A 13,204-nucleotide genomic window follows, 5' to 3' on the forward strand; every position below is an offset into this window, starting at 1 on the left:
GCTTTTCACCCCAGTAGGGAGTCTATGAATAAATATTTACATATTTGTGAAGATTGTCTGCGAAACAAGGGGCTTTAGCTGCCTTTTTTTTTAGGTGCCTCAAGTCAATGCTTATTGGTCTAGTGTTTTGGTTTTTTTTTTAAAAACAAACCCCCCCACAAATTAGTGCCCACTCTTATGATGATACAAAATGAGAACTTTTCAATCAGTGTTGCATGTTCTTAACTCAAGGCTGATAAACCTACTATGAATGAAAAATTGAGTGTATAATGGTTTGTTGAGTTAGAACTACTAGTTACTTGCAACTTATTTGTAGTCCATAATGTCGAGGAGTACTAGTCATGGACTGATCCCACTGTTCTAGGTGATGTCAAAAGAAAACCTTTGCTTCGTTATATGGATCTCTAGGCCTTCTCAGTCAGCATCAGTGGTGAAAACAGTCAGTTGGGTTGTGCATTCTTTTGTTACCAATGACTTCCAAGCCAGCAAAGCAATGGACATTTTCAGAGGAAGGCAGGGTAGCTTTGCACCTTACAGACTAACCAAAGTAGACATACTGGTTAGTCTATAGGTGCAAATCGACCTTGCTTTCTATTTGACATCAGACTCGCACTGCTAACTGTCTCTATTTTCACAAGTCATATGTATTGGATTATATGTGTTAAAACACTATTAAAAAAAAAAAAAAAAAAGCAGAAATTGATTTCACATTCTTCTAAAGGGAAGAATTGGGGAACAGTCCCTACTATAGGTCATGTATTTGTCTGAGAATGGAAGACTAGTGCTGTTCTGCTTCTTAAAAGAAGGTCATCTTGGAAACCCTAGCAAGTCAAACTACTATAGTCCAAGTCTTTTTTTTCTGTTTTAACTTTTATTTTCAATGCTAATACTTTACCATAAAGAATTTTCGACACATCAGGTCAACATAATGCAGCTCAATGTGTTAGATTAAGCTGACTTTAGTATTCTTAAATATTGTGACTTCAAACATGACTGTCTTAAATTTAATGCTTGTTGTTATTGTTAGGAGGAAGCTTGGACTCTTAGCAGTACCTGCTGATGAGAAATGGAAAGCAGTGTTTGAAGAATGCTGGCAGCAGCTGGGTTGTGAGAGTCCAGGCCAAGGGGATAGATGGAAGGCTTGGGATAGTATTGCTGTGGCCCTGACCACCAATCGGCGTCAACACAAAGACAGGTTGGTGCTCTTGACATTGTGAGACTTTAGTTCAAACATGAAAAATTCACTGATTCTGCCTCCTGATGCAGAATGTTGGTTCCAGAGTATAGGGGTTGGCATCAGTTTGAGTCTCTTACTGGTTGGCATTTGTTTGATCCCTATAACTGGCTTTTACCCCCATTTGGCATTTGGTGTGAGAGGGTACCAGGTGATACAGATTGGAAGAGGTGTCTAATTCCACGTGTGTATTTACCTGTCTCTGTGTAGTGCTAGGTAAATGTTTAGAAACAGCAGTAATCTAACTATTTGGAAGAATGCTAAATTCCAGGGAAGACTAATGGGGAGTTGGCTCATATATAGAGAGTAGGGCTGTGCGAAGCTTTGCCGGCTATTTCGTTTCGACCTCAAAACAATTAATCGGAACAAAATGAAGGGCTTTGAAACGCAATGATGCTTGTCAAAACGTTTTCTAATTTTGAAGCGGCCAGCCAGGTGGTGGGAGGCACGGGAGAGCCAGGGCTGCCCTCCTGAGTGGCTCCACAGCCCCATGTGGCTCAGCTTGGTGGGGAGCGCAGCCCTGGCTCTCCTTTTCTCCTGCTGCCAGGCTGCGCTCCGATTGGGTCCACCAGCCCCATGGAGCTCAGCCTGGTGGCGGGAGGTGAGCAGAGCCAGGGCTGCACTCTGCCACCAGGCTGTATGGGGCTGGGAGCTGCTGGCAGCAGAGCCTGGTGGAGAAAAGCGTCTCCTGCCACTGGGCTCAGCTCCCAGTGGGGGAGCAAGCAGCCCACGATGGCTCCTCTGCTTTCTCTTGCTCTGCTCCGGGACAGTCTCTTCCAGCTTCTGTGTGAAGGCGTCTCCCCCTAGTGGAGGGCTGGGGGGTTTGGGCAGGGCAGGGACTGGGCTGGCGGCCAGGCCGGCAGGGCTTGCAGGCAAACTTCAGACTCCACGGCTGCCTATGGCATCACCTGGCCTGGAAGCCCATGTCAAGCTCCTGCGGTGGGCCAGGACCCACGGCACTGAGGAACTGGGCCCCCTGCCTGCGCTCCTGCTGCTGTCCAGCCTCAGGCGATTGGAGCACAGGCAGGGGGTCCATTTCCTGGCCTTGTAAACCCAGCCAGGAGGCAAAGGCCAGGGCCACAGCCAGCCTCTCTTCCCCCCGATCTGCCCCAGCGCTGGAGAACTGAGCCTGGTGGTGGGAAGCACCTCCCGCCACTAGGCTCAGCTCCCAGCGACTTGCAGCCCTGGGGAACTGAGCCCGTTGGTGGGGGAGTTTATAGGCCATTTCGTGCTTCCCCCATTATAGCCTATGAGCGAAATGTCAAAACAGCGAAACCATTTTGACAAAATGGAACAGTGCTTTCTAAATGAAACGCTGTTCCATTGAAACGGAAGTCAAAGCAGAACACTGCTGTTTCTCACAGCCCTAAAAGAGTTCTGTTAACACTATGTATTTCAGAATGATTCGTAATGGATTTGAAAAGCTAAGAAATAAAAGTTAAGGTAGAGGCCTTTTTAGAAGAGAACGTGTTCAAATTTCATCTGAAAACGTAGAGAAGCTATTCAAGATGTTGGGACCTGCAGGAAAGAATCGCACAGCATTAGTGAGGACTCACCTGCTCTCACACCAGAGCATGGAGCAACAGGTGGCTGCTCCTTCCCTCCCTTACTGGTCTATGGGAATAGCAAGAGCAACTGCTTCCCCTGCCTTCCCCAGACCAGGGTGATACCAATCTTGGGAAGGTGTGGGGAGCTTTTCCTTGACTCCTCTTGGAAACCAGGAGTTGGGCAGCAAGTAGTGGGGAAATATACAGGCATTCCTCCTCCCAGGAAGAACTCTCCCAGGAGCAACCTCTGCCAGGTTGGAGTCTTGAGTTTTTCTGCCAAAACTGACGGTTTGGTTTTGTTTGGGGAGAAACTGGTACAAATTCCCATACATGTCTGATTTCTGCTGGGAAATCTGAAGTTTTCCAGGTAGAAACATAATGCATGTATATGGCCAGTGTCAAGTTTGGGAAGTTTAGAGAAGAGAACATGGTGGATGGAATTTGTTTCCTTGTGCTCCATTTCTCATCCTTTGCCTGTTTTTAAGAGACTGTTTTGTGGGGGCAGGGGGAAATATATATCTACATTTAGACTCTAAAAATCAGTAATTGGTTTATTTGTAGAGTGTGTCTTGTATTATTAGAATATAGACTGTCTGTCCTTTGTATTGCTACAGCCCAGAAGTATTGAGTCGCTCACACACTCAGACACTGGAGAGTTTGGAATTCATTCCACAACATGTTGGTGCCTTCACACTAGAGAAATATGAAAACATCAGGAAATATTTAATAAAGGTATCATAACCAACCACTTTTGGTTCTTGTCTGTAAAGTCTGGTTTAAGGTTTCATAACCTGCTAACTTCCAGTTATCCCGCTGACTTCAGTTGTTGTTCAGGTGTGGTTCCTTTTGGTCCTTTCTGTACTTGCATGTCATACTTACTCACAAGCCACATGCAACTTTTCCCCCAGTAATCTGCTCTTCAAAATTGAGATACACCTCTCAAGCTGTAAAGGTGATTTCTGTGCTGGAATTGAAGTACAAAAATGTAATGGCTGCTGGTGCTGTCCCTTCTTCCAGCCAGGAAGGGTGGGAAGAGCATGCTCTGCAGTGTGATGGCTTAACCATTTCACAGTTGCTGCCCAACTGCCAGTAGCTTTTGGCTGAGTGCCTTAATGAAATGACTTGGTAAGTGTAGCACACAGTAGCTTGTTTGAAGGTTAAATTACTGGATTTTTGAGCAGTTAAACTGAGACTTATTTTCAGTTCTTGAACTTCAGAAAATCTCTTGGACTTGTTTTGTAGCTGCATAACCATCTGATCATGTGATTTTAATACCTCTCCCTTCAGGCCTGTGACACCCCTCTCCATCCCTTGGGAAGGCTTGTGGAGACCCTAGTAGCTGTGTACAGAATGACTTACGTTGGAGTGGGAGCTAATCGGCGATTACTACAGGAAGCTGTGAGAGAAATTAAATCCTACCTCAAACGCATCTTCCAGTTGGTCAGGTAAAAAGAATCAGATTTTAAGTTAGGCTTCTGTTGGATCAATAGAGACACCTTTCATTTTAACTGGCTAGAACTAATTTAGACCGAATGTGCCAGCATCTACTTCACTTTAAAGAATTTTGCATTTAGGAACTGTCTTGAAAGAATTTTCTGCTTTAGCTGACTTGACAAATCAGAACAGCAAACCCATTCCTCTAACCCCCATCCCATGGTGTGTTTACTTATTAAGGCCCTGCCTGTAGCAGAAGGCATTCTTCAACATAGTCTAAAAGTAGTTGTTGCTAGCTTGTCTCAAAGGTGTTTCTAAACCGGTCCCCACAGATCACGCACATGGAAATTGGGGGTAGAGGAGACGAGGTTCTTTGGGTAAATGTGATATCTTTTATTAGACCAACTAAATAGTTGGAAAAATTGCTCTTTGCAAGAGGAGCGCGCTTTAGAACAGCCTTGGGAATATTCTCCTCTTGCACTGTAGTAGAGTTCTGCTTAATGCAAATAGTTTCTAGTTAGCAGGCTTTCACCTGCGGCATGATACAACCTAAATAAAAGAGGCTACTTTGGCATTTAGCTGGCCTTTAACTGTTTTGTAAGATACCTCTTAAAAGGTATAAATAAATATAATCCATGCATAAATTTATAGTACTGTAAACTCTACATGGTGATCCTGGATGTCTTGGAGAACGCCTGCATTTTTAGTATGTTAGCAAATGGATTGGTGTAATGTGATTGTTTTGTTTAGGTTTTTGTTTCCTGATCTCCCAGAAGAGGGCAGCACAATTCCACCCATTGTGACTGAAACAAAGGGAAGGACATCCTTCTGCAGTGGGAAAACTGACTCCAGATCAGAATCTCCTGAACCTGGGTGTGTAGGGAGATTTCTTCAAAAAGCTAGTAAAGAATTATTTTTCACACAACATACCTTATCCTGAAAGCGCTTAAACACCTATTTAAAGACAGGGATGTGCTTAAGTGGTGTCCTGAATTAGGTTGCACCTATATTGCACTTTCCAAAGGAAAAACTCTTAGCCTTTGCCTGTGAAAATAGATACTGATGGCCAAACAGCCATGTAATATTTGCAATAAGTATTTCCTCCTAGGCACCCCAGAGTAGAGGCAAAAGGCAAATTTCACACTGCAGGAATGTGTGGAATCTGGAAATATAATGTAGCACTCAAATTTTAGATTAGATTAAAAAAAACCTGGGCTTTAGTACTGCGCTATTGCACTTGGACTCTGTTAATCAAAGTAGTGTCTTGTTCTTAAATATCACTTAGCTAGATGTTAGTCCATTAATTGGCATCCTTTTAATTATCCTTTCCCCAACAGAAAATGCGCATTTTAAAATAGCAGCATACTTGTTCTTTTAGCTTAATTTGTTATCTATAAATGTTTCATTCTTGCCACTTTTAGCTATGCGGTTACCAGTTCTGGGTTGCTGCTTCCTGTGTTGTTACCACGACTCTACCCTCCTTTGTTTATGTTATACGCCTTGGACAACGAACGTGAGGAAGATATTTACTGGGAATGTGTTCTGCGTCTAAACAAACAATCCGATACAGCTCTTCTGAGCTTTCTTGGTGTCCAGACGTGAGTATGTTGTGTAAAAATAATGGTTCCAGCATAATAAATATTTGGATGATGTTAGTCAAACTATCCAAATGTTTCCTGACACCATTACATCTTTCACGCACTGCTTCTGTATTTCTCTAACTTCTGTGATACAATTCCATAAACACATTGATCTCCATCTAAGTAGCATGGGTAAACAAATTGATTGTATATACTCTCTTTAAATGGTAGTAGTAGGTTGTGGTGGAAAAGGCATGTTTTATGGGTACAGAAATAATACATCTGTTCTTAAATGCATTAATCTTACAGAAATGTTCCAAACTTTCTGCAAAGTATAGATTTATGGGGAAAGCCCTCACGTTTTTTAGAAAAGCATGTGTCGTCATATGCATAAGATTGGAAACTGCTTTTTTAAGAACAGTAAGTTGCATTTTCTTAACTGCAATATATGGGGTTTCTTCTAGGAAATTCTGGCCAGTGACTGTGTCCATCCTGGGAGAAAATAAAAAGGTACATCCACTTGGACTGTGTTTAATCTACACTTTGCCCAAAGCTTACATCTAGAAACAAAATGTGCTGGCAGGAGGGAGTTCTTCTATTTCAATAAGTTTGGTTTTCTTAGCACTTAGCTTTGAAACAATAGACAAAATCATATTTACAACACTGGTGACTAGCAGCTATCACACCAGAGGTGAAGCTTATTGATAACTGCTTTATTCTTTATAAAGATTTGGACATTATTAGAATTTAATATTTTTAAGTTTGACCCTATTTTACTTGATCTACAATTGTGAAAGTATGAAGCTAGAGAGTGGGGCCCAGGGCTGCTTCTCTTGCTTCCATGGGACCTGATGGGCAGAGGGGTGGCTGTGGGGCACTGGTGACACATAGGGGGTGTAAGTGCACCCCCTACAAAAAAGTGCTGCCGACACTGTCAGAGGCGCCTGTGGGTGGTCGCCACTCACCCCTGGCCACTGCCACTGGCAGCGTCTGCAGCAGTATCTGCAGGTAATCGCCAACCCCTGTTCAGTGCTCGCCACCCCGCCTTCCCCCCACTGCTGACACCACCAGCAGCATCTGCGGGAGCTCATTGCTTGCTGCCACTGTGCCCCCCCCAGCTGCTGGGGGCATGTGTTGTTGATGCTATGGGGAGTGACTACACGGAATGCCAGCCTTGGCCAAGGACAGTAGCGGCTGGGGGCCGGCTTCTCCTTCCTGTGCCTGTTACCCACTGCACTGGTAGGGAGCAGGCACTGAAAGAAGGAACTCGCCTGCCACTGTCCCAGGCTAAGCCCAGCAACCCACACAGCTGCTACCTGCAGCCCTCAGTTGGTACTGGGCGGCTTCCCCACGCTGTCTGTCAGAGACAACAGTGGCAGTACATGGGTTCCTTATTGTAGCACCTGCTCCCAGCCAGTGGGGGAGTATTATGAAGCAGAACAGATGAAAGAAGGGGAAACCTACCTGCCACGGGTGCTGTTCCCTGCTCAGCCTAACACCCCATGCAGCTGCAGCCCACAGCTGGAGTGGCTCTGGGACTTATTCTTTCTCTCCCCGCCCAGCCCCACCTGCCTAAGTTAGCTGGGGACAGTGGCAGCAGTGGACAGGTTTCCCTTCCCCAGCAGCATTTGCCCCCACCCGACTTCCTGTGCTTGCTCTGTGGTGTTCCCTGCTGGCCCAGGGGCTTCAGATGCAGGGAAAAAGGGTATGCCACACTTAGCTGAAGCCAGTGGCAGTAGAATTGGGGTGCAGCTACACTACTGAATTCCCCCTGGATCCATCCCTGGGCCTATCTGCTTTTATTCCAGTCTCCTCCCTGCCCTCCAGTATGTTAAATGCAATTTCCCAGAACTCTATCCTTGTGGACACTTCAGATTTAACATTTCAGTTCTTCAAGGACATGTGATGGAGCAAACAGCTGTACAGCCTTAGGAAGGGTTTAAAAAACTACTTTATTGCTTGTCTTAGCATAAGCAATATGACAGTTTTGTCAAACAGTAAAATACCTCTCTGAATTTTTCCCTGTCTGCTCTATCACTGTTCCAGCATTCTTTGGGTACAGGTCAGAGTCCTCAGTCTCAGTGTCACTTTCCTGTGTATGGAATCCTGCACTGTTTCTTTCTTATGCAGCCAGTTCCATTTCTCATTTGGCTGGTACTATAGTGAAGCTGGATCCCTTTTTGTATGAAAGTTTGCCTTACTATGCTCTTTTCTGCCAGAGTCCATAAAAAATTCCCCTGTTCTTTCTCCCCCACAAATTTTCAGGCTGTGTGTGTGTAAGATCTACTATTTAGGTGTCTTCTGGATCTGACAAAATTCTGCTGTGCTAAACCCCCTGCCTACAGACACAACAAGCTGGACTACTTACCCTAGACTTCAGCCATCCCACTGTCCTTAGATGTTCCCTTTTAAATGATAGCCATTGTTCTTTGTTTTGGATATACCTGATAGTTTTATGTGGCAGACTCCCTAGATGCTGTGGCATTCAGCAATACAGGCATTTAATAAACTTGACCAGAATTTGTGAAAGTTTTCAACTGACAGATTCCCCAAATCTACCCTGCTTGCTTTTCCTTGAATGTATCTGTCTTATGGATTAATTTAAAATTTTTCAGTAGCCACAATCTGCCTCTTTCTGAGCAGTCAGAAGTATATACGAGAGTTTTTCAAATCCTAAACAAGTTTTTTTTTTTTCCTGTTCCCCCACCCCCCCTCCCTGACTACCTAGGTGATGCCAAGTACAAAAGATTCTTGCTTTGCCTCAGCTGTTGAGTGTTTGCAGCAGATCAGGTAACCCTCTGACATTACCTGCTGAATTCATGTTTAAATGCTGTCAGTCTTTTTATTTACTAGATTGCAGTTTTTATTTTTCCTCATGATATTGCCATTTTTATTATAAAAAATGGGGAAGATCAGAGTTGTAAATGGCCAGTACTGTGCCTTGGACAGCAGCAGCTGGAGGTTCACTGTTGCAGGGGAAAAGGTGTCACTTGTATCATCACCAGCTGCTGCTCCAGAACGGCTGCTGCTTCTCTGCCCTCCTCACTGCTAGAGTGGGGACAGGAGAGAGGCACTCCCAGCAACTTTCTCTGTGAAAAGGATTTAACAATTGCTGGATATGTGGTTTCACATAAAGAATTTGAAGGAGAGGGGAGGAAAACAAATGCTCCTAAATGACAAATGCGTTTAAGAGCCTTAAACAAGAATTTCATTCAATAGCATGTCTTGATCCAGCTCACTTGCATCTACTAATGTAATGTGCAGCTAGTATATTCTCAGAAATAATGGTTGCTGCGATGTAAATGATCAGTGACTTGTAAAAGTTTGACTGGATTTTCTTTTGTAGAAAAGAAATTAAAATGGTAACTAACCATCTGCTTTCCCATTGTGGTAAGCGAAACTTGCAACGCTTGTAATCTTGCTTGTTTCCTTTTCCCAAAGTACCACTTTTACTCCATCTGACAAACTGAAGGTAATCCAGCAGACTTTTGAGGAGATCTCTCAGAATGTTCTTGAGACTCTTCAGGAAGACTTCCTCTGGTCCATGGATGACTTATTTCCTGTTTTTCTTTATGTGGTGCTACGAGCCAGGTGAGCAGCTGTCACTTTAAAGCATCTTGTATCATAAACCCATACACTAAAAATCAGCAGGAGAACTGAATTTAATAAAGCAGAAGAACTCTGGTTTAGTCTCCTAGGATACTTAAAAGTATGTAACTTTAAGTCTATAAAATATGGATACCACCACCTACATATGCAGAGAATACGCTATTAACTACTTTTGAATATTAGCATGCATAGCAAAGGTAGCCTCTTTACTAGCCTTTACGGTTTCTGAATCATTCCAAGTTTTTGTTTGCTTCTAACTTTTTTTTTTTTTTTTTTGCAGATCTTTCCATTTTTGTGGCTTGCTTATTCTTTTTTTTTTTTTTGGAAAGCTTCTGAAAAAAAAGATTAGAGAAAGATGTTTTGTGTATTTGTCAGTCTCCATTTCTTCCTTTATTATGGTAGCATACTTGGTGATAAAAGGAATGCAATAGCACATCTCTTTCCTCTCATTTGACAGGATAAGGAATTTGGGGTCTGAGGTACACTTAATTGAAGACCTGATGGACCCGTTTCTCCAGCATGGGGAACAAGGCATCATGTTCACAACCCTGAAGGCAAGTGTTCAAGATAAATGGTATTGTCTAAAATAAAATATTGTTCTTTTCTCTGGTTAATGTTCTCTGTACTGTGCCTATGGCAATGACCACAGCTAGAGCTGGTTGTGATTTCTTAATCTTTCCTCAAAACTTTATCTGCTGTGAGGAACAATGATGTCAAAATTCAAGCAGACCTATTCATTTTTTTTTTTTTTTTTTTTTTTTTACATGCTTTGTAGGTAATCTGAACAACAGTATTTACTGGCTTTGATTCCTTTGTGTTGTGCTGCTCCTATGACTTCAACCACTCTAGTATATATTGGAGTCTTGACATTTGTACTTTTAAATGTGAGGTAGGACTGGTTTGTTTTGTGAAGAAAAATCAAGTTTTCCAGTGTGAAACAAAACCAGATATAGAACAGAAGGCAAGGCATGTTGTGCTGCTTTGTGAAAGAGCATGACACATCCCAGAACAGTCAAAAGCTTCAGTGGTTAGGATCCCCACCTGTGGAAAGCCCAGGTTCAGGAGAGTTTGGATCAGGGACTTGAACCCGAGTAGTCCATGTCCCAGGTGATACCACGGCTTCATTGCCTATTTTAAGAGGGCTCGGGAGGTCTGTCTGTCCCAAGGAAAGTTCTAATGAAAGTCAAACGTTCTATGGCATTAACCAAAACAAATACATTTCCATAATCAGTTTTGTTTTGACCAATTAGAATTTCCAACAATCTTCCATCAAAATTTAATCTCAACCAGCTCTAGTGCAAAAGGGTCAGTTACCTAACTCCAACAGAAGTTGGAAGTAGAGTTGGCTTTTTGTTATGATACATCAAATGTATGCTTTTAACGAAATTCTGGGTGAAAGATCAGTGTCTGAGTTCACTAATTTTACTAAAAGAATCTGTTTGACATCCCAAAGCTTTTCTGTTAAATTTTCAGGTATTGTTCACCTGAGCTGCATTGAAGCCATTCATTTAGAAGTGAATTTATCTGGTCACATTAGGTTGAGATTGAGACTTGAGACAGATTGTCATGGCATTTATCTCGGTATTTTCTGACCCTTTCTTTTGATCTTATCCTCCTTGCAAACTAGGGGAACAGTGACCTGCAGCAGAGTGTGACTTCCATGCGGTTGTCATGGGACATCCTGACAACAAACGTCATTTTTGGGGGAGCCAAAGTTGTTTTTGGTTTTGGGTTTTGTTTTGTTTTGTTTTTCAAATACCTGGGTCCAAATGTAATGTGGAGTTTAAGACTTAAAACATTTCACTTCTATTTAATGCCTCAGCTTGCCACATTTTAAGTGATTTTATTATTATTTTGAAAGACCTTGCAGAAATTCTAGCCCCCATCCTTCCCCTCTTTCTTAGCAGGAGAAATAATTTGATATAATGTATTTAGTAGCATAAAAATGGTACTGAAACTTAGCAGATTTTTTGTTTGTTTTAATTTAGGCTTGTTACTACCAGATTCAACATGAAAAGCTTACATAGCTCATTCCCTGCAGCTGCTGCATATGGGAGTATCTTCTGAGCAAGCCTTTAGTAATCTCCAGAGTCTTTTCTGGAGTGACACTTAGAACAGAGAATACCAAGATGATGATGTGCTTCTGAACCTTGTGTAAAGACTGAAAAACTGAAGCCTGGAGATGACGGAGGCAGAATAATCGTACCTGAATTTGGCCTGTGAAGCAGTCTCCAGGGAAAGATCATTTGCTATGCTAAAGGAGGGATTGTTTACTCTTCCCGAACTAACAGGCTTTTTAAAAGAAGGCATGGCATCAACTTGGAATGCATTTGAGGATTCTGCACATATGGCTTTCAGGCTCTCTTCTTTGTGTGTGCCTGCAAGGACCATAAATTTATTTTAAAGGAATTGAATGGCACTCTGGAACCATTCTGTCTTCCTGAATTAAGAATTTTTGTGTGTGTGTCTTTTTAAAGGAAAAAAAGTGGCCATGTTTAGTATTTATAATGGGCAGCCTGCAGAACATCTGGCTGGAAGGGTTCTGATGCATCTTTTTAAAGCATGATTGCTGAAAGCAGCCCTTGGGTGCTGTTGTGGAATTTGTCTCACTTTTTTTATATAGGCACCCCTGCTTCCACAGTGGGAAGAACACAGGAAATCATGGTTTGTTTTTTGTTTAAGAAGTAAATGAGGCACTGACCAGTTTAAATTTCAGCACTGATTTTGGTATTTTTAGGTTTAGGTTTGCACAGGTTTTAGTTTCATTGTATTTAAGGCCCATCAAGTCCATGCCACTGGAGAATGGAAACATGTTCTTGAACAAACTGACAACAGGTTAGGGCTGATGCCCACCCTTAAGCTGTTATTTATTTAATAGGTGGGGAAGACTCTGCATTTTTTCCAAAAGTATTATAAAATAGAAAAATGATTTTGTGTTGGGTTGTGTTCTACTGTTTCATTATCTTGGCTTCTACAAATAACACTAGTGGACACTTTGGATACCATAGGTGCTATTCCTTACCATGTCTGACAAAAGTGTGAAATGTATGGAATATTCTCATGGCTCAAGGTATCTTGAATTAGCACAGTAAATGCTAATCATAGATTTGAAAATCAGAATCAGGGGTTGCTTGTTGATGCTTTAAACAGTGGGGGTGGGCGGGGGAAGAAACTGTTCACTGAAATTTATTCTCTGGAGCAGTGACTGTAAACTAGCAGTTTTCATAATAAATTTAAGAATATTTGTCTTTGAGATTTTTGTGGTTGTTTGACGAATAGAATAAAAGTTAAGAGAGTCCATTAAAACTACATCTTGACAGAACAACCTACTTCTCCAAAAGAATCTTCCTACAACGAGGAACCATCTTAAGTGTCCCACTAAAGTAGATATTTCATATAATTTTTACACATCTATAGGAGAGCTTTACGCAGAAGGTTGTAATTTCATGTAGTAAAACTATTTTTGGTCTAAGCAAACTGTTTTTTCTTGAACATCACTGGAAAACCCTCTTGGGGCAAGAGTTTTTGAAAAACAAACAACTGAAGTGATATGTTCTTGGAATTTTTGTGTCAGATCTTGTTGCTATTAAAACACTTGCAAAGGTTGACTTCAGTTGAAACTTTTTCAAGTTGCTCCTCACAACCAGGGAGGAACTGATTGAGAAAGCAAAGCTGGATGGTAACTTTGGTGACAATGACTATGGAATGAAAGAGTTCAAGATCCTACGGGAAGGAAGGAAACCAACAGAATCAAGGCACTGGACTTCAAATAAGTAAATTCTAGGAACTGGTGGGCAGGA

The 13,204-nt window shown here is 42.2% G+C and overlaps 1 protein-coding gene across 1 annotated transcript in view; it reads left to right on the forward strand.

Moving 5' to 3' along the window:
• The window catches only part of ALS2 (ALS2, alsin Rho guanine nucleotide exchange factor), a 49,660-nt gene extending 36,997 nt beyond the window's left edge, over positions 1-12,663 (forward strand). The window contains exons 25-34 of the mRNA XM_006017660.3: positions 1,028-1,195; positions 3,396-3,513; positions 4,069-4,226; positions 4,966-5,088; positions 5,637-5,813; positions 6,260-6,305; positions 8,524-8,585; positions 9,237-9,386; positions 9,862-9,958; positions 11,393-12,663. Of these exons, the coding sequence (XP_006017722.1) occupies positions 1,028-1,195; positions 3,396-3,513; positions 4,069-4,226; positions 4,966-5,088; positions 5,637-5,813; positions 6,260-6,305; positions 8,524-8,585; positions 9,237-9,386; positions 9,862-9,958; positions 11,393-11,431 (1,138 nt within the window). The 3' untranslated portion in view covers positions 11,432-12,663. The remainder of the gene's footprint in view (positions 1-1,027; positions 1,196-3,395; positions 3,514-4,068; positions 4,227-4,965; positions 5,089-5,636; positions 5,814-6,259; positions 6,306-8,523; positions 8,586-9,236; positions 9,387-9,861; positions 9,959-11,392) is intronic.
• Positions 12,664-13,204: the final 541 nt, after the last annotated feature.

The sequence above is a fragment of the Alligator sinensis genome, unplaced genomic scaffold (genome assembly GCF_000455745.1).
Source record: "Alligator sinensis unplaced genomic scaffold, ASM45574v1 scaffold755_2, whole genome shotgun sequence".
Lineage (NCBI taxonomy): Eukaryota > Metazoa > Chordata > Crocodylia > Alligatoridae > Alligator > Alligator sinensis.